The 21522-nt window shown below is 42.2% G+C and overlaps 1 protein-coding gene across 3 annotated transcripts; it reads right to left on the reverse strand.

The window, feature by feature from the left end:
* Positions 1–855: 855 nt before the first annotated feature.
* On the reverse strand, positions 856–7872 carry LOC309710217 (uncharacterized protein). Of its 3 annotated transcripts, none has more exons than XR_014277682.1 (3): positions 7741–7872; positions 5615–6108; positions 856–5516 (listed from the first exon to the last, which is right to left on the reverse strand). XR_014277682.1 is itself a non-coding variant. In XM_082539499.1 (3 exons), the coding sequence occupies exons 2-3, from the start codon at positions 5989–5991 to the stop codon at positions 5045–5047; spliced, it is 792 nt and encodes a 263-aa protein (XP_082395625.1). In that variant the 5' UTR covers positions 5992–6108; positions 7741–7872; the 3' UTR covers positions 856–5044. The 3 variants fall into 3 exon arrangements, 2 of the variants coding, with proteins under 2 accessions (XP_082395625.1, XP_082395626.1); XM_082539499.1 differs by having other exon boundaries at positions 5672–6108; XM_082539500.1 differs by lacking the exon at positions 7741–7872 and having other exon boundaries at positions 5672–7733.
* Positions 7873–21522: the final 13650 nt, after the last annotated feature.

Raw genomic sequence — 21522 nt, forward strand, 5'->3', positions numbered from 1 at the left:
GAACTCAAAGGAAAAATAGATTCCACAAAGATTTTTGCATTTAGTCACTAATTTTAAAAAAGCAGTCGTCATTTCTCCCACTGTAGTTTTGTCCATGCATTCTGGTTCATTTTTAAACAATGAAAGGAAGACGAAAACGTCAGAGTCATAGCACAGCCTTTTTGTTTTCCTTCAGAGGAATGGAAAATTTCTCTCGATGTTCAAAGCACAATATTGTCTATGTCGCTTGGGAAAGAAATTTCCATGCATCCTCATCCTGTGTTATTAAGGATGGATCAATCCATGACATTTTCCATCTGCCTCTTAAATCTGCCTGTATGGATGTTTTGGGACACATATAAACTTTGTGAAGGTGGAAGTCTGTTTTTATTGCCGACAGCTGACAGCAATCTTCTCTGGAATTTGGCTGTGTGATTCCAGCGGTAACTGAGATTTACCTTTCAGCATTTCCTCATTGTTTAACACCACGTTTGTTTTTAGGCGATAACAAAAACACAGCATGCAGCTTTTAGGAAAGGATAAGGTCTTTAATGTTTGATATTTTTTATAACTTTTAATAAACTGTGTGGCACAGAAATCAAAACTAGCTGTACTGACCTAAAAACCCATCTGTAGTCTTTTGGAATGAAAGTGTAAGTTATAAACACCCTCTCTTGTGCCATCTGGTTTACAAAAACAAGATAGGGATGTCCAATCTGTTAAACTCAAGGCATTAAAATTGTAGTGCATGATGTGTGAAGTCATCGATACCCGGTCACTGGACTGTGTGATCGTCGACACACTCGTTCCAGCAAATGGCGACTATGACACAGTAAGTAATGATCCTCGATCTGATACACAGTTACATGCGTTAAGTAGGGACAGAAACTGTATTTCATTTTATTTAGCACTGCAAACACTGTTCCTACCAGTCAGACACAGCCAAGCAAGATTTAGAACACTTTTACTCACTGTTATAGATAATAATTATCATAAATACCTGAAGTATATTGAATAGTTTTCTCTTTTTTTATTTAAAAGGAGTGCAAACCTACAGACCCCATGAACAGGATACATAGACAATATGTTATGTTATGTTGAAAGAACTAGATATAGAGATATAGATATAGAGCTCATGAGCTCACCGAAAACTCAAAACATTCCAAAACTCAAAATTTAGGGTCAAAAGCCCATGACAGTCTGTATGAATTATATTCATCTTTCTTCCTATCTAAACATTTCTTGTCAAAAAAAAACACAAAACACCAAGAGACAACATTCATTAGCTATATAGTCACATATTTCTACATAATATGCCACCTTGCAGAAGAACATGCACTTGTGCTACCCGTGTTACCTTTTGGGAAAGAAATTCTTGCAGGAAATAAGATTGTGATCTTACCTAATCTCATAAGGTTCCCTTAAATCCAGTGTAGCGATAATCAATTCAACTGAACTTCTAGGGATCAGTTGTGGCTGCTGAGCTGATCGATGTACATGTAATTAAAATTGATCTATTCCTACTAATAGTTTATATGCTTTTAATCCAGTGATTCTTAGCACAAGCAATATGCTATTCAGTGATTAACTTAACGAATAGGAGTACTTCAGTATTTCACTACTAATAACTCTGATGTGAATGTTAATATGAAAATGGGAGCATTTAAATTGGCTTGTATCACACTGACATACAGTTTCCTCTAACAGCCTCTTAGCTATTTTTGTTTGCTTGCTTGTTTTTTATTTGTTCCCTAGTTTTTTTCCTTTTTTTTTTCTTCAGAAAATCACCTCTGTTTGCATTTTCATCATTGAGCAGCACTAGTTTATGATAGCTTATGGAGTCCATTGATCACTAACTAAAGACAATGAAGATTGTTGTGGCTAGAGACAGCATTTTTCTAGAGATAATGTTAGCCAGCTAGCTGCTACAATAGATGCCAAGTTGTCCACTTTATTACTTAAGCTAATGCTGGTAAGCAGAAAGCTTTATCTGGCCAAACAGGAAATTCACTGTAAGCAACAAAACACACCAGCATCAAATATTGCCTGTAGAGGTCAGTTTGCCTCATTAATCAAATTTCCCTGCGCTGAGATTTGAGGTATCACTAGATTTGTGCAGCTAAGTTACAGGTAGACTGACCAGTTTGAAAAGAACAATTATGTTCTTTTCACTCATTTTCAGTCTAGTTTTTATGCCGATAACTGGAATACTGACAACTTTTGACATATTTTCTTACTTTGCATGAATAACAACATGCACTTAATTACTTCAGGGTGCCCTCCACAATGCAAAACTCAAGTGGTTTGTAATAAATAAACTACTGCCCGATTAGAAACGTAGCGCTCCTAACCTGTTTATCTTAACCATTTTTACTGAATTGTTGCAGTAGCAGAGCTCATTGTTTCCTTAGTTGGGAGGTATTTCCTGAGCTGGGTTTTCATGGCAGCGTCCCTCCCTGTTTCACACCATTCTTTGCATTCATGCCCCCCCCCCCCCCCGTCTCTTTCTGTATCATAAGCTTTTGCTTCATTTAGTAATATAAGCCTTTAACAGCAAAAAATTCAAACATGATTATTAAACCGTATGTTTAACAATGCAATCGCTCAACTCTTAACTATTTCATTAGTGCTCTTCCCCAGTGGATGAACTTAGCACATATTAAAAAGCCCCATTGGCACAAAGGCAATGTCTGACATCTAACATCTTTTTTCTATGGTGATCTTAGTGGCCACATTAACAAGGTGAATTTTTCTTCAATATTTCAATATGTTTTTTCCAACCAACCTCTCATTTATAATTCAACATTAGTTTGTAAAGGGAAGCTGTTTTAGTTGATGGTTGTTTGTTGCTCTCTGCCTGCTGGGGTGAAAACCGCGACCTTGTGTACCTTGTATCTTTAGTCATTTCTGCATACAAGTCTGCTCGTGGGGTCACGGTCTCCATTCTAAAAGCCAGTTAATTCAATATGTGCATGCGCTTCTGCAATGTCTCGTAAGTGGTTGTAAGCTGAGGAGGAAAGACATTTGTAACAATATACAGCAGAGGCAATTAAATAAAATGAGGAAATGTCAGGCAAGGATGAATATGAATGTGTTTGTTTTCTGGATGTGTTGAATATTAATCAAAGTTTTTCATTTTGAAATGTTGCATATCCACTTTAAGAATCCTTCAAACTTCAGAACTACTTCATGCAGCAGAAATTATACATGGTTATACATATACATGACTTCTTTCATTAGTTAAAGTTCCTCTTAAAATTTGATGATACATGCACTGTTTACTTGAATCCCCATTTTTCATGGAAGGATTAAACAGTATTAGCCACTAAGAGATAACAGTCTCATTTTAGGAGACTAACAGCATCCAGGTGAGAGGGCTGGAAGGATGGCATTGACATTAATCCCATATTTCTAACTCAGGAGGCCATTAAACATCAGAATGTACAGGAGAATATGAGAAAATGAACCTACAGGTCTCTTGATTTATGATGGTAGTGAACATTTTCCTAAACACTGTCGTCGAGTTTTAAAGAAAACAAAATGATCATTTTGTAAGTTATGATGCTCATTATTAAGGAGCCACAGAAAGAGGCAGAAAGTAATAGTGAGTTAATCATTAGGTGATCACTAGATAGCTAAAGTGACTAGGGATCATGGTTATTTTTTTAATATTTAAAAATGTCGTTATTATTATTATTTTTTATATTACAATATTTTAAGACAAATAACAGGGTGTGTATTTTCTCAATCTGCACGATGAAGTATGTAATGCAGAATTTCTTATTCACACCTGAATGTGGTCACACAACGAAAACACAAAAATGTGTTACTAACTACCTGGTGATGGACTCGTTATACAGTGCTTAACAAACTTATGAGGACACCACAAAATGCAAGCGTTATGCCATATCTGCCCTAAATTAACAGCATAGGTAACTTATTTATTTATTTTTTATGTTTCTGTATTGGTTAATCCACCAGGATTGAAAGGTCTTTGATCAAACTATTTTAAACTCTAAAATACAATCATTATATCCATCCACCCATTCACTTTCGCTTCTCCTTTTCAGGGTCACGGGGGGCGCTGGAGCCTATCCCAGTTGTCATAGGGCGAGAGGTGGGGTACACCCTGGACAGGTCGCCAGTCTGTCGCAGGGCCAACACACAGGGACAGACAACCATTCGCACTCACATTGACTCGCACATTCACACCTAGTGGCAATTTGGATTAATCAATTAACCTATCCCCACAAGCTGCATGTCTTTGGACGGTGGGAGGAAGCCGGAGTACCCGGAGGGAACCCACGCAAACACGGGGAGAACATGCAAACTCCACACAGAAAGACCCCGGCCTGATGGTGGAATTGAACTCAGGACCTTCTTGCTGTGCGGCAACAGTGCTAACCACCGTGCCACCGTGCTGCCTACACTCATTATAATCCATGAATTTTCAAATTCTTAATTTTTTCTTTTCATGGGATCCCTGTCACGCTGAGAAATGAAGCTGTTGTCAATTAGATGCTTCCAAATGGTTCTGATTGGTGGATCTGGCTGTGCTTTTTTTGCATTCACATCAACTTTAACACATTCCCTGACACCACTGACTGAAATGCAACCTTCTGCCATGTTTTACAGATGACTGTAGATGTTCACTGTTGTACCTCACTCTTGAAATCCTTCACCAAAAAGTCAATGTATTCATAAGCCCTGTTTTACATACTGTTCATCTGCTATTGGTAGTTTTTTAGTCCTGCTTCTTGGACAAGTGGAGGGTTTCATCTGTCCTCCTGACGTCACAATCCAGTTAAGAAAAAAACATGGTTATAATAGAGGTGTTTTTAATTAAATTGCAATTTTATTGCATCTGCTTTTTTCTTTCTTTTTTTTGTCAATAAAGCCCTTCAGTGGCTGACAAAGTGCAAACTTCATGTTTTAAAGTTTTGAAACGTTAACCTCTTATATTTTGCTGTATATTACACACACAAACATAGAGTACAGGAAACATCTTGTAATCCTTGTCACAGTCACAGACTCCTTGAGGAGATCACACACATTCTGTGAGAGTTCAAACAGATGAGTGTTCAAACAGGATGACCGTCGACTGGTTGGAGAGGTTGGAAAGCCTGGATGGCCTGAAAGTCCCAATCCGAGAATAAACATCTGCATCTGAGCAGGCACCCCATGACAGGTGAGGGCTGGGCGGGGTGGTGTGGATGACAGGCACGGGAAGAGGGAGTGACAGGACAGGGGGTGTCGGAGGGAGAGAAACTGGAGGGTGAAGAGGTGGACGTGGTAGGACAGGAGGTGGGGGGAGTGGCAGTGGAGGGGGTGCCGGTGAGGGCAGCGATGGAGGTGGCACTGGGGTGATGACAGCAGGTGTCACTGAGGTTATGGTTTGGAGTGGTGCAGTGTCTTCAGGTACTGCCCTGTTCTTCTCTGGCAGCTCCTGACAAGGTGTGGGGTGTTTGAGTGTGTAGGTGCCACTGTGGTAGAAGCTGGTGTACTCCAAAGCATGCCTCGCTCTGGCCATCCTCAGCCTGAAGAAAACATAACACCAAATAAATATAGTGGTAAAACTTGAATCCCATTTCTGAGGCCAAACTGAATTGGGTCAAGACGCACACAGATGACTTACCAAACAAGCCTGACATCAATTTACCTTTTGGCTACATGTTATTACACATGTACACACCTGTGTCTCAGCTGTAACAGTCTGTACAGCAGTAGGAGGATTACTGCTCCTGCCAGAGTAAGCAGAAGAATAGCCACCCTCAGGTCTAAACTCCAGCAGGATTTCCCACCAGGTCCCGATGAGCTGCAGTTACTGGGGCTTTGTGGAGTCTGCGGCTGGAGAGGTTCCTCCATCCCCCGTTTTGGATTGATGATAGCCCTGACCAACACGGGCTGGATGGAGTCCAGCAGGAATGGGTGTCGGCTCCTGGATATCAGACTCTGAGGTTGGGGAGGGATTTGGAGAGAAGTGCTGATGGTGACTGGATGACCAAGCTGCATCGCTGCCAGTTTGATCCAGTGAGGAGGAGTAATGGAGTGCAGCTTGATGTAAATCAGTTCTCCATTTCTTTCTCGCAAGTGTGTTCGTGACTCCCCAGGAAGTGGTTTTTAGTCTCTCTGAAATATAAAATAAACTTTCTCTGTATGCCTGTTCTGTCTGATATGCTTTTGTTATCTTTTATGTAGTTCACTGTCATTCTAAGATGTTTTCACTCTCACTGCAGACAATGGCAGAATATTCCCTCTACAGTTTTTTTTTCCACATGTATAACACTGCCTTATCACTGGAAAGAATCCATTAGGTTTGTGAGAGGAAGATGTCTAAATAAGAGGTTGGACAAAAGACATCCACTCACTTACTGTGAACCCAACAGACTATTACCACAGTAACCCAAACACAGACTTTATAGTGGTGGGTATCTAAACAACCAGTGGTTACCAGGCAGTTGCCAACATATCTCTGTGCTTGTCTTGCTTATCCCATCTCTATTGATTCCTAAAGATTCAAGAGTTTAAAAAAAACAATCTAAAACTAACACAGACCATGTTTAATATAGTATATTTAATATGTTATATCGGAAACATTATGCCCATTGACCACTTTAACAGCAGCAATCAGCCAATCACACAGCAGCAACCTAATACAGTTAGTCAAAAACACATGGTTAAGATGATCGACTGAAGTTCAAACTGGGTATCAGAATGGGGAAGAAAGGTGATTTAAGTGACACTGAACATGGCATGGTTGTTGGTGCCAAACAGGCTGGGCTGAGTATTTCAGAAACTGCTGAGCTACTGGAATTTTCCCACACAATCATTTCTGGGCTTTACAGAGAGAAAATATCCAGTGAGCAGCATTTTCTCTGTGTGAAAATATCTTGTTGATGCTAGAAGAGGTCAGAGCAAAATAGCCAGACTGCTTGGAGTTGATTCGATGGCAACAGTAACTGAAATAACCACTCGTTACAACCAAGTGAGTGCTGTTTATACACAACAGCCTACCTGAGTATTGTTGCTGACCATGTCCACCCCTTTATGACCACAGTTCTGCCATTATAATACATCATGTCTCAAATAATCTTAACTCGTTTATTGAATGTGGCAAGCAATTCACTGTTACCTCCAAAGTCAACAGATCTGATTCTGGTGAGAGCACCTTTGGAATGTGGAAAAACAGGAAATTTGCATCATGGATGTGCAGCCGACAAATCCGCAGTAACTGTTTAATGCTATAATGTCAATATGGACAAAAATCTCTGGGGAATGTTTCCAGCATCTTGTTGAATCTATGTGAACTAATGTAGTAGTGAAGATCAAAGGGAGCCCAGCTAGAACTAGCAAGACGTAGCTAACAAAATAGCCAGAGAGTGTAGAAGAGACGAGACATGTCAATGAAGAATCCCGAATGCAGAATCACACAACAGCAAAGATGAAGGTGCTTTAAGTATGACTTTTAAAACCTTACTTTAGGGCAAAGTTAGCAAATCTTTAAAAGATTTTTAAAGTCAGAGCTGACAGCTGATTTTATACATGCAGCTCTCGTGTCCCACTGAGCAGTGATATGAAAATAAATTTAGATAAAGCTTCAAAATCACATTATTAGAGAAATTAATTGATCTCACTGGTTTTGTTCACTCGAGTAATCACCTGAAAAGTATTGAAAACATAAGAAATAAAAATGAAATCTTGAAACTGCCACTGCCTAAACTCCTGTTTGGTCTAAATTTTTACAAGAAAGTTTAAACTTACGTCATTCAAATGTGACTGCGTTGAGGGCAAATTCATTAGAAAATGCAGAAAACAGAAAAAAACTGCTCACAACAAGAGCTGTGGTTAAAAGCTGCACAGCTTTCCAGGACCTAATGCGGAATCCTGAGTTCACACCAGTGGAGAGGAAGCCAGTGAAAACAGCAGGAAGCTGTTCACTTCCCTGACATACAGTACAAAAACGTGATTGGAGAGGGCTTCCTATTACCATGGTTACAGGAAACTAGTCAAGGAAATGCTTTTTTCAAGGACCTGAGCTTAATTCTGATAGACAATGACAGACGCTCTACTGTGTAGAAGCAATATTTAATTCTTACAATGCTATAAATACCACTCACATCATCCAACCATGTACGATAAAAAAGTAAGCCTCCTATTTTGCTGTAAAGCCTCATATAACAAAGAAATGCTTTATAAAAAGGGTTTTTAAGGCTTCTTTGCTTTGATAAATAAGATAACAAAATGCCCAATAGAGTAGAAGAACCACATATATGCTTCCTAACCTCTAAATCTGAGGTTTATCTGGTAAGAAAGAACAAAATTAACAAAAGCTGTTTCAAAGGGAAAGTGCTGTTTCAGAGCCGCCAAAGCAGCCCAAATTATCCCGACTGTGCCGCAGTGGGTCAACAGATGCAGAGAGATGGAGGCCGCCATGAAAGGCTACCCACTATCTGATGGAGCCTTTATTCGGGGGACGAATAAATGACACACAGGCACAGAAAGAGGCCCGCTCCGGCACAAGTCCAGCTCTCATTTATCTATCTAATAAGTTTTGATGCCGGGCCAAGCCGAAAGGGAGAAACTCTTAGCTTTCGCTCAATATCCCTGCCTGGCAACCTTGCAATCCTCTGATATTGAAGTCGGGAGTAATATTAAAAGATCTCTTATCAGAAGCCCAGTTGTAGTTCAGAGAGGAGGTGATCCGCCCAGGCAACCTGGCAGAAAAGGCTTCAGCAGCTGTCCTGTTTCTTAAAAACACTAAGACGATAACAGAAAAACGTGTCTTCATTCTGACGTCTACATTTAGTTTGGTTATTCTTAATGTCTCTTTAATGAAAGTAGCCTCTATTGTCAGGAATGCAAAATCCAAGGAAACACAAAGCTCAAAGAGTAAAACTAGACTAAGTATAAGGAAAAACTATTTGTCACGGCCAGGCGGATCAGCTGCACGCTGATCAGCACGCTCTGTTTCTCTGAAGTCATACAGTTACACTGCCCTGTTTAAAAGCCGCCACCCCCGCCATGAACCCACCAATCAATTCAGCGATCTCAGAACCGTCAGATCTGTCCTCCATGCCGTCTGTTTATTACGACCTGGCACTGGTGTTTTGTAAGGATAAGGCACACTCCTTTCCCACCCACCGGCCGTACGACTGTGGGATTGACCTCCTCCCAGGCGCACCACTCCCGACTAGTAGGTTGTAGAGCCTGTCCCAACCTGAGCGTGAGAGCATGGAGGGATACATCAACGAATCCCTTGCCGCGTGTCTCATTCGTCCCTCGTCCACATCTGCTGCAGCCGGTTTCTTTTTTGTCAGTAAGAAGGACAAGAGTTGCCCTGTATCAACTATCGTGGCCTCAATGCCATCACAGTTAAATACAAGTATCCCCTCCCGCTGCTGAGTTCCGCGTTCGAGCTTCTCCAGGGGGCCACTATCTTCTCAAAGCTGGACCTGCGCAACGCCTACCATCTGGTGAGAATAAGGGAGGGGGATGAGTGGAAAACGGCTTTCAATACTCACCTGGGCCATTTCGAATATCTTGTAATGCCTTTTGGTCTCACCAATGCACCAGCTGTGTTTCAGGCTGAACGACGTTCTCCGGGATTTCATTGACCACTTCGTTTTCGTCTACTTGGATGACATCCTCACCTTCTCCCGCTCTGTCACAGAACACATACGCCATGTCAGGCAAGTCCTTCAGTGTCTCCTTGAGAATCGTCTCTTTGTTAAATGGGAGAAGTGTGAGTTTCATATCTCAACTGTTTCCTTCCTGGGCCACATCATCGACTGATCACGCGAAGGTCCAAGCCGCTGTTGACTGGCCGACCCCCTCTAACCATAAACAGCTACAAAGCTTTCTGGGGTTCGCGAACTTCTATCGTCGCTTTATTCGCGATTACAGTAAACTTGCCCTGCCTCTGACCCGTCTTACTTCTCCCAAGGTTCCCTTCTGCTGGGATGAACCGTGCTCAACAAGAATTCGCTCATCTGAAGGACCGCTTTGCCTCGGTGCCCATTCTCGTCCAACCCGACCTCAACCTGCAGTTCGTTGTAGAGGTGGACGCCTCGGACGCTGGAGTGGGGCCGGTGCTTTCCCAGCAGCAAGGTGATAAGCTTCACCCCTGTGCCTACTTTTCACGCCGTCTCACCTCTGCAGAGAGCAACTATGATGTGGGAGACCGAGAGCTACTAGCCATCAAGCTAGCTCTGGAGGAGTGGCGCCATTGGCTGGAGGGCGCTGCCCAGCCGTTTGTGGTCTGGACCGATCACAAGAACCTGGAGTACATTTGATCGGCAAAGTGCCTCAACGCCAGGCAAGCCAGGTGGGCCCTGTTTTTTCCTAGTTTCCAGTTCACAATCACTTACAGACCCAGTTCCCGTAATGTCAAGCCAGACGCCCTCTCACGCCAATTCGCCACCTCTGAAGACGCAACTCGGGACTCTCCCATTCTACCGCCCACCTGTGTAATTGGGGCCCTGACCTGGGAGATCGAGTTGGCTATTAGAGAGGCTCAATGGACAGAAGCAGACCCCGGAGAGGGACCTCCAGGGTTGCTCCATATTTGAACGCCATCTGGAGAGATGGCGGTCAAATTTAGAAGCAAGACGACAGCTACATGGCCTGTGTCTATTCTGGGACAGGATGTTGAAGTGGGGGTTAGTACAAGTACATAGTACATGACACATCGATGCACAGTGTTTGCTTGAGTCTGGGAACAGAAGAAGAGTTTGGACCCAGAAATGGCTAATAACATCAGACTTAGTGGCGGTTTATATAAAAGGGGGATGTAGCCACTGTGACATCAGACGCTGGTTAGTGGTCTGTGAGCTCAGCATTTTGTCCAACATCATTTTGGTGGAAAGAGCGGTGGACTATTAGAAACCGAAGGAAACTGCACACTCACACAAGTTAGGCCAACCTTGACAAAAAACATGGTTTACTGCCCATCCAGCCTCTTCCAAACCCAGCTGTCGCAGGGCAAGAGGACAGGTTGTTAATCTGCCGCGCAATTGGGACCATAAATTCATCAGAAAAGTGGTTAATGAGATCATAAATCAAGGATATGAGTCACCTCCTGTTGGCCATTAGAAAGAATACAGTTTTTATTCAGCTTCATTTTTCAGTTTCCACACTCTACCCACAGAAAAGCTACTAATAGTTCCCAGTAAAACAAAATATCCACTTCCTTGTTTGGGACCAGATTTAGTTTCCTTGGGTAATTTGACACAATTGCAAAGTGAAATTTAAGCTTGTATGGGACCAGTCAGAAAGTTAATGGTGCTATGGTTATATAGCACCATTAACTATAGTCAGCACTCACTTTGCAGCCAACACCTATTTGAACTGAGCTTTACTTTATTCGTCAATTTCTTTTTATGCATAAAAATAAAATAACATTTCTGCTTGCTCTAGGCAAATAAGCATTTAATGTAACATATAAGTGCCATATGAACATTAATAACTACAATAACTGTGTCTAATTAAAGACAGTGTAGAATAAAATGCAGAATAAAATCTTCTGCATAATAGAAAGTTTATGTCCAGAAATCAGAGTCACATGTTTTAGTTTAGTAGTCTGATTATGGTGGGGAAGATGTTATTTGCCACTCTTGTGGTCCTGATGCAAATGCTTACCTTATCCCTGACTGCAGGAGTGAGAACAGGCTGTGAGAATGATGGGAGGCATCATTTATGATGATGCAACCTCTGATAATGCAGTACTGGTTGTAGACATCAGACAGAGATGGAAGCAAGGCTTTTTCACAATCCTGTTCTGTTTGTCTCTTTCCTGCTGTTTTCAAGCCATGAAGTGATGCTGTATGTAAATAGGCTTTCAATGGTTCCTCTCTAAAACACTGTTAGTGCTCGAGTGGGTCAATTTATGAAGAAGGTGGAGAGAATTTTGCCTTCTACACAATGGATGCATTCCCCAAAACTTAGTGCACTTTACCCTCCCTACCACTAAAGGTCAGCTGTGGAAGAACTCCATGATAATCTCATTAGTTTTGTCTCTGTTCACAGTGAGGTTGTTCGTTGTCCACCAGGCTGTCAACTGCTCCACCTTATTTATGTATGCTCTCTAATCCTCAGTGCTGATCAGGCCAATGACTGTGGCATCATCAGCAAAGGTCAGTATATGGTAGATGTTAGAAGAGTCATGCATCGGTAATGTGAACAATAATGAGCTAAAGTTTATTTGATGTTGTTTAAGGCAGAGTCGTCATAAACAATGAAGCCAGTTGAAAATAAAAGTAAACAGAAGACGTACACACAAAAAATAAAAAATAGTACTAAAATGATGATGATAGTGGTTATGATGACTATGCCGATATCAAGAGTGATGCTGGACATGCTGATAAAAATAAAAAAGAGGTGATGTGAATGCAGTGGAGCGAATCCTTTGGTTAATGATCCCAGAGATGTAAATGCATTCATGAGCTCTTAATGTGAAGGGCTAATGTGGCCGAGTGTGGAGCTGCTGTTCTGACACGCTGACGAGACGACAGAAGTAGGATCTCTGTGATTGGACTTTTGTTTTTTTCTGTGTGCATGACTAAAGACTCCCAGGGAGCTCTTAAGTGCTCTTTGACTGGCCACTGTTAACCTGCAGTGTTAAACACACGCATGTTCGTCACATCCTCATCTTTATAGCAGCCTTCATGAGTATGACAGTGTGTGGGGGAGTTTGTCTTCATAAAGAAACTCATACTGAACTGTATACAGAGATGCATTATGAAACATGAGTCATCTCAGTTTGGCTATACCATGGTGTTAGTTTTTGCAGACAATGTAGTACTTCTCTAATAATTCTTCTCTTTCAGAAAGTAGATACTGAAACCTGTAAAATACAGGGTGGGCCATTTACAGTGGGGCAAAAAAGTATTTAGTCAGCCACCGATTGTGCAAGTTCCCCCACTTAAAATGATGACAGAGGTCAGTAATTTGCACCAGAGGTACACTTCAACTGTGAGAGACAGAATGTGAAAAAAAAATCCATGAATTCACATGGTAGGATTTGTAAAGAATTTATTCGTAAATTAGGGTGGAAAATAAGTATTTGGTCACCTCAAAAAAGGAAAATCTCTGGCTCTCACAGACCTGTAACGTCTTCTGTAAGAAGCTTTTCTGTCCCCCACTCGTTACCTGTATGAATGGCACCTGTTTGAACTCATCATCTGTATAAAGGACACCTGTCACAGCCTCAAACAGTCAGACTCCAAACTTCGCCATGGCCAAGACCAAAGAGCTTTCGAAGGACACCAGGAAAAGTATTGTAGACCTGCACCAGACTGGGAAGAGTGAATCTACAATAGGCAAGCAGCTTGGTGTGAAAAAATCAACTGTGGGAGCAATCATCAGAAAATGGAAGACATACAAGACCACTGATAATCTCCCTCGATCTGGGGCTCCACGCAAGATCTCATCCCGTGGGGTCAAAATGATCATGAGAACGGTGAGCAAAGATCCCAGAACCACACGGGGGGACCTGGTGAATGACCTGCAGAGAGCTGGGACCAAAGTAACAAAGGTCACCATCAGTAACACACTACAACGGCAGGGAATCAAATCCCGCAGTGCCAGACGTGTTCCGCTGCTGAAGCCAGTGCATGTCCAGGCCCGTCTGAAGTTTGCCAGAGAGCACATGGATGATACAGCAGAGGATTGGGAGAATGTCATGTGGTCAGTATGAAACCAAAGTAGAACTTTTTGGTATAAACTCAACTCGTCGTGTTTGGAGGAAGAAGAATACTGAGTTGCATCCCAAGAACACCATACCTACTGTGAAGCATGGGGGTGGAAACATCATGCTATGGGGCTGTTTTTCTGCCAAGGGGACAGGACGACTGATCCGTGTTAAGGACAGAATGAATGGGGCCATGTATCGTGAGATTGTGAGCCAAAACCTCCTTCCATCAGTGAGAACTTTGAAGATGAAACGAGGCTGGGTCTTCCAACATGACAATGATCCAAAACACACCGCCCGGGCAACAAAGGAGTGGCTCCGTAAGAAGCATTTGAAAGTCCTGGAGTGGCCTAGCCAGTCTCCAGACCTCAACCCCATAGAAAATCTGTGGCGGGAGTTGAAAGTCCGTGATGCTCGGCGACAGCCCCAAAACATCACTGCTCTCGAGAAGATCTGCATGGAGGAATGGGCCAAAATAGCAGCTACTGTGTGTGCAAACCTGGTAAAGACCTATAGTAAACGTTTGACCTCTGTTATTGCCAACAAAGGTTATGTTACAAAGTATTGAGTTGTATTTTTGTTATTGACCAAATACTTATTTTCCACCCTGATTTACGAATAAATTCTTTACAAATCCTACCATGTGGATTCATGGATTTTTTTTTCACATTCTGTCTCTCACAGTTGAAGTGTACCTCTGGTGCAAATTACTGACCTCTGTCATCATTTTAAGTGGGGGAACTTGCACAATCGGTGGCTGACTAAATACTTTTTTGCCCCACTGTATAATTGACTGAGACAGGACTCTCTTCCAGACACTCTAAACCAAGGCACAATGTACATTTCAATTCCTTTAATTTTAAATATGTTTATATTGTATATCCTGTAAAATAGTCAGATGTCTATTCATATTAATGTACAGAATTCACCTGCTTGCTGCTACTACTGCACATTCACCCAGTGTATATACTATATGTATGTATATATATATATAATGTTCTTCCTCTACACCCCCCCCCCAATTTTTGCACATGTCGAGGAGCGTGTCAGGCTACATTTCACTGTGTGTTATACTTGTATAACTATGCATGTGACAAATAAAGAACCTTGAACCTTGAACCAAGAGCCCACAGCGTAGCAAGAACCCACAGCGTAGCACTCGCCGCATGTCACTACTCACAAATGGTACCCTTACAAACTCCAGCTACTGCAGCATCTCAACGAGGATGACCCAGATCGGCACACAGAATTTGCAGAATGGGCAAAACAAAAATTGGAACAGGACCCTCAGTTCACGTAGAAGATTTTGTTCAGTGATGAGGCAAACTTTTATGTGAATGGTGACGTTAACAAACAAAACCACCACTATTGGTCTGACACTAACACACATTGGATGGATCCCTCCAAGACTGTTGGAACAACAAAAGTGATGGTTTGGTGTGGTATATGGGGTACAACGATAGTGGGTCCATTCTTCATCAATGGAAACCTCAAGGCCACTGGATATTTGAAATTGCTACAGGATTATGTGTTTCCCTCTTTGTGCACTGAAGCTGGCACATTCCCTGAGTTTTTCCAGCAAGATGGTGCACCACCACATTATGGGTGCCAGGTCCGAGTATTCCTAGATGAACAGTTTCCTGGAAAGTGGATTGGTCGTCGTGGGCCAGTTGAATGGCCCCCAAGGTCTCCCGATCTGACCCCCTTAGACTTTTATCTTTGGGGTCATCTGAAGGCAATTGTCTACGGTGTGAAGATACGAGATGTGCAGCACCTGAAACTACAGATACTGGATGCCTGTGCTGGCATTTCCCCTGCGGTGTTGCTATCAGTGTGTGAAGAGTGGGAGAAGAGGGTTGCATTGACAATCCAACACAATGGGCAGCACATTGAATACATTTTATAAGTGGTCAGAAACTTGTAAATAACTCATGAAAGAATAAAGTTACGTTGAAACCAAGCACACCATTGTTTTTCTTGTGACATTACCAATAAGTTTGATGTGTCACATGGCCCTCTTTCTATCGAAAAAACAAAAGTTGTATCCAAGATGGCCGACTTCTAAATGGCCACCATGGTCACCACCCATCTTGAGGAGTTTGCCCCCTCACATATACTAATGTGCCACAAACAGGACTTTAATATCACCAACCATTCCCATGTTATTACGGTGTATCCATATAAATGGCCCACCCTGTATATTTACTTTTTAACATATAGTTCATTTTAAATAAATATTACCCTACAGTAATATGCACATTGCTCAACTTAAAAAGATTAAAAGCCATATTTAGAGTGTGTGCATAGTTGGTCAAAAACACTCACACTACTCTAAACATAATATCTGCAACTCTGATTTGGGACATCAACTATTACAGCATTGTAGCCCTTGAATTAAATACTTAAACTGATTTGTTGATAGAAATTGGGTTTCTTTTATAAAAACAGAATCAGTGTAGTGTGTAATGCCTTCTAAATGAAGTGATAAGTGCACTGGTCCAGTCAACCATCAGAGGCTAGAGGTCCCCGCAGTCAATGACCAGAATTTATGTAATGTCCACAAAACCTTAAAATAGCAGTCACCTCTAGAAACAGAGTTGTACTTCTCTCAGTATTGAGAGCAGTCTATAGTAGCAGAACATGTTCATAAAAAGAAGCTTTTTAAAAAAGTTGCAACATTTGAATCCGGTAAGTGAAGCAACTGATAAAGCTCAGAGGGCGCAGAAACCAAATTAATAATTTCATCACAACACTGAGCTGTTTTTTTTTTTTTAATTTTACCTGAGGGACTCAAGGACACAACTGAATGACTTAGCAGGTTTTGATGAACAGTTTCAGGAATGTGCAGCAAAAGACAGCACTGAAAAGCACTTCTCCAAAGACCAGAACATCACTCGGGAACGTTTTCTCAAAACAAAATTTTCAAATAAGTATTTTTACTTCTTTTTCACAGGGTTATCCGTCTGGTTTCCTCGAGTTCCAGAACAGGTAAGTCTAACTCAGTGGGTCAAACAAGTGTCCAGGTGAGAACAAACAAACTCACAGGGCTTTTACATTAAGGGTCGTTTAAAAAATCGATTTCCTGATTCAAAATGATTTTAGTTTGAATAAAGCAATATCGATTCATTAAATCCTAAATTGATTTTTAAATATAAATGTGTTTTGCCAGAAATGCCAGAATCTCAGGTTAAAGCTCACAAAACTATTTCAACAACCACCAGAGAGTTAAAACACCAAATTAAAAAGCATGTAAGCAGATTCCACATAAAGATGTAAACACAGAGCGTGGATCGTTCACTCGAGGGCACATACATGGACACGCCGTCGGGTAATGAAAACCGACATCTCACATATTCTGAACCTTTAGGTTTTGTCACTCTCTGGCCAAAAATCATTAAACCAGCAGCAAAAGAAGATCAAAGCTGCGCTTGAGGTTGGAAAAACACAATTTTTAATTCCCTCTGACTTTCGCTGTTTTGCTTCCACCACAATAAAATCACACTTCCTGCACAGCTCTTTCTCTCTCAGTGTAATTCAAAAAGTTTCCGATCTCAAATCTCTGTTTTCTGCATAATTCACTTGCTTTTTATGCACCAGTCTACCATTGTGTACAGCGCTGTCAGCTGCTGTATTATCTTTTTTTTGTTTTCTAAAATGACCTCCTAGAAGGAAGCCTAACTTCTGCTGTCTGTGAAAGTTCTTAGTCATCCAAGTCTTTGTAGTCTAAGGAGCTTGGAAAGAAAAGCGTCTGGACTTTTTAAAAAAGTTTCCTTGAAGACGTTTCACCTCTCGTCCGAGAAGTTTCTTCATTCCAAGAGCAACTGATGGAGAGTCCCAGATTTCAAGCCCTATGGTAGTGTCCCCCAAAAGGATCATGGACCCCTGTTGATCCTTTACCTAATCACACGAGCCAAGTTGTGAAAACTGGTGTGGGTCAAAAGAGTGACTTTTGTCCTGTAGACCAAGGACAATTTCTGCTGTTCAATACCAAAGAAATTTAAACTTTTTAAAATTATTCCAAATTGCAAAAGGCTTAGCTGTGTCCCTTATAAACCTCTGTGCCTTTGCTCTGTTTCACTTCAGCAGCATCAGGTAATGTTCATATGTTGATTCATGGTTTTCTTCTGTTTTTGAGCTACTGCAGAGTATTTTTAAGTGGTTTATCTGCTATAAAAAGCCAGGCCAGGAAAATCTCCTTCATGTTTTTCTGTGCTTTATCCTCAGTTACTTTGACACCAAGGCATCTGCTGTGATGCTTACACCTCTGATGAAGTCTCACAAGTGTCAGCTTTGTTTTTGTACACAGACATAAAAATATAGATACGTACTGATAAATGAATCGGAATCGAATTAATTATAGAAATCGATACCCAGCACTATTTTACATGGAGTAGAAATACAGGCAATAAACAGAAAGTGGAGATAGGAAACAGCTGAGCATGCTTGAGTTCAAGCCCACTCCTGGAAAACGGTCAGCATGTGATACATAATCATGACTTGATCTGGAACAGGATGAGGCAACAGCCAGTGCCAGTCCCACCATGCTGCCCCTTATGTAGCCACAGTGTAGGAATTTTTATCAGGTAGGAGTCAAGTTGCTGAAATTAACTGTTTTAGTTATTTGGACATAACATTTTTTGACTTTTAATTTTAATGAGGGCACTGCTGAGAGTTTGCCCAACTCATTAATTCAGTTTTTAAAGAAAATAAAACGACACATCAGGAACTTAATATGTTGCTTTTGGATATCACAGCACTGAGTGCAGGGACTGAACTCTTGACCTGTCTAATATGATGCAGTCTGATCTACTCATCAGGCTAACTCTAAACGTGCCAATTCAAAGGAGAGTAGCAATTGTTTAATTGATGAGCAAAGTGTTGTTGTTAATGGCTCAACACCTCCCAGCCCTCACTCTCCTCCTGCCTCCACATCTGACAGTTAGTCAGTCTGTGTCCTGGTGGCTATCTGCTCTTCCACATGTGTGTCTGCGGCCTTGGGCCTCGTGCTGTCAGATCAGCTTTCCACGGCAGACAGCACAAGGTCATCAGACGACGACCCTCGGCCGGGGCTGCCCCGCGGTCACTCAGCTGTCCAAATTCATTTTCAGCCATCCATTGTCCTGCGCTCACCAGCCATCAGGGTGGCACCACTGTCAGGAGAGACCCTCATCTGTACACACAAACACATACGAACACGCTCATAGCAAGCATGTCCATCTTAAAGTATGACGCCTGACATCAGTTTAATCTTTAAGCACTTGGTGCTGAGGCAGTTCAGACTTTTTATTACATTAAAAAAATTCTGAAGTGATGTCAGATATTTAGTTTGCTAGTAAATAACAAAGAGAGAAACGGAGAAATCTTCAGAAATGCTATAGCCCGCTCATTTTTGGAATTTTGCTCCAAAAAGGAAACTATTTTTTAAAAAAAACCCAATTCCAAAAAACATTGGGACGCTGTATGAAGTGCAAATAAAACCAGAAGATAAGATAAGATAAGATAAGATAAGATAGAACTTTATTAATCCCTCGGGTGGGTTCCTCTGGGAAATTCGACTTCCAAAAAAAGCACAGCAACGACCGAAGTTACAGTTACAGAATTGTTATATATATATATATATATATATATATATATATATATATATATATATGTACACACACACACACACACACACACACACACACATATATAAATACAGAAACAAATATAAATAAAATATACAAAGGGGATAAATAGAATAAATAGGAATAAAGAATAAAAATACAAGTGAATTGCACATTTCAAGTATTGAGTCTATTGCACTGTTGACTATTTACAAAAAGTATTGCACAAGGTATTGTACAGTGAGGTGAAGAGGCACTACAGCTTAGTTGTTCCCCCCTCCTTTGTCCTCCTGTTTCCCCTCCCTCTCCCCTCCAGAGAGGAGTTAAACAGTCTGATGGCGTGTGGGACAAAGGAGTTTTTAAGTCTGTTAGTTCTTGTCTTGGGGAGAAGCAACCTGTCACTGAACAGACTCTTCTGATTGTTTATGGCCGTGTGCAGAGGATGCCCAGCATTGTTCATAATGTCCAGCAGTTTCTTTAATGTCCTTTTCTCTGCCACTGTCACCAGAGTGTCCAGCTTCATGCCGACCACAGAGCTAGCCTTCCTGATCAGTTTCTCCAGCCTGGATGAGTCCTTCTTTGCTGTGCTGCTCCCCCAGCACACCACAGCATAGAAAAGTACTCCAGCAACCACTGACTGGTAAAACATCCTCAGGAGCTTCCTGCAGATGTTAAAAGACCTCAGCCTCCTGAGGAAGTACAGTCGGCTTTGGGCTTTTTTATACAGGTGCTCTGTGTTGCATGACCAGTCCAGTTTATTGTCCACCCACAGCCCGAGGTACTTGTACTTGTTGACCACCTCCACCTCCTCCCCCTCTATCTGAACCGGCAGTGGACCTGCTCTGGACCTCCCGAAGTCCACAACCAGTTCCTTAGTCTTTGAGGTGTTGAGTTGCAGGTGGTTTGTGTGACTCCATGCGACAAAGTTCCTCACCAGTCTTCTGTACTCCTCTTCCTGATCATCCCAGATACACCCCATGATGGCCGTGTCATCTGCAAACTTCTGAATATGGCATAATTCAGAGTTGTAGCAGAAGTCAGAGGTGTACAGGGTGAAGAGAAGAGGGGACAGCACAGTTCCCTGTGGTGCTCCTGTGCTGCTGACCACAGTGTCAGACGTGATGTCCTTCAGCCTGACGTACTGTGGTCTGTCGGTGAGGTAGTCGGAGATCCAAGCCACCAGGCAGGGGTCCACCTCCATCCTGTTCAGTTTTTCCTGAAGCATACAGGGCCGGATGGTATTAAAGGCACTGGAAAAGTCAAGAAACAGGATCCTGACCGTGCCTTTTCCCCCATCCAGGTGTGAGTGGGCTCTGTGTAGGAGGTACAGGATGGCATCCTCCACTCCGACACCCGCCTTGTATGCAAACTGTAGTGGGTCCTGGGCATGTTGTACCTGTGGTCGGAGGAGGTTGAGGAAGAGCCGCTCTAGAGTCTTCATAAGATGTGACGGCAGTGCCACCGGTCGGAAGTCATTCAGCTCATTGGGCCGGTTCTTTTTGGGGACCGGGACGATGCAGGATGTCTTCCATAGGGCGGGCACTCTCCCCAGTCGCAGACTGAGGTTGAAGACTCGTTGTAGCGGCTCCCCAAGTTCAGCAGCACACGCCTTAAGCATCCTAGGACACACCTTGTCTGGGCCTGCTGCCTTTCTGGGACGAAGCTTCCTCAGTTGCCTCCTGACCTGATCCACTGTGACACTGGGAGATGTTTGGGAGGAGGGGAGGGGGGAGATGTCTTGCTGCTGAGAGAGGGATTGGAGGAGGGGGGTGTCATGGTGTCAGGAAGGGGGGGGGAAGCGAGGGAGGCAGGAGAGTGGGGAGAGGACTCTGGATGGAATGATTTTAAATCTCATAAATCTGTATTTTATTCACAATGCAATATAAAAAGTGGATCTTAAAGAGGCAGACTTTCTCAGAAGTAAAGAAGGGCAGTGGTTCACCAATTTTCAAATAACTACAGTGGGGCAAAAAAGTATTTAGTCAGCCACCGATTGTGCAAGTTCCCCCACTTAAAATGATGACAGAGGTCAGTAATTTGCACCAGAGGTACACTTCAACTGTGAGAGACAGAATGTGAAAAAAAAAATCCATGAATTCACATGGTAGGATTTGTAAAGAATTTATTCGTAAATCAGGGTGGAAAATAAGTATTTGGTCACCTCAAACAAGGAAAATCTCTGGCTCTCACAGACCTGTAACGTCTTCTGTAAGAAGCTTTTCTGTCCCCCACTCGTTACCTGTATGAATGGCA

The sequence above is a fragment of the Aulonocara stuartgranti genome, assembly GCF_965226115.1.
Source record: "Aulonocara stuartgranti genome assembly, chromosome: 7".
NCBI classification, from domain to species: Eukaryota; Metazoa; Chordata; class Actinopteri; order Cichliformes; family Cichlidae; genus Aulonocara; species Aulonocara stuartgranti.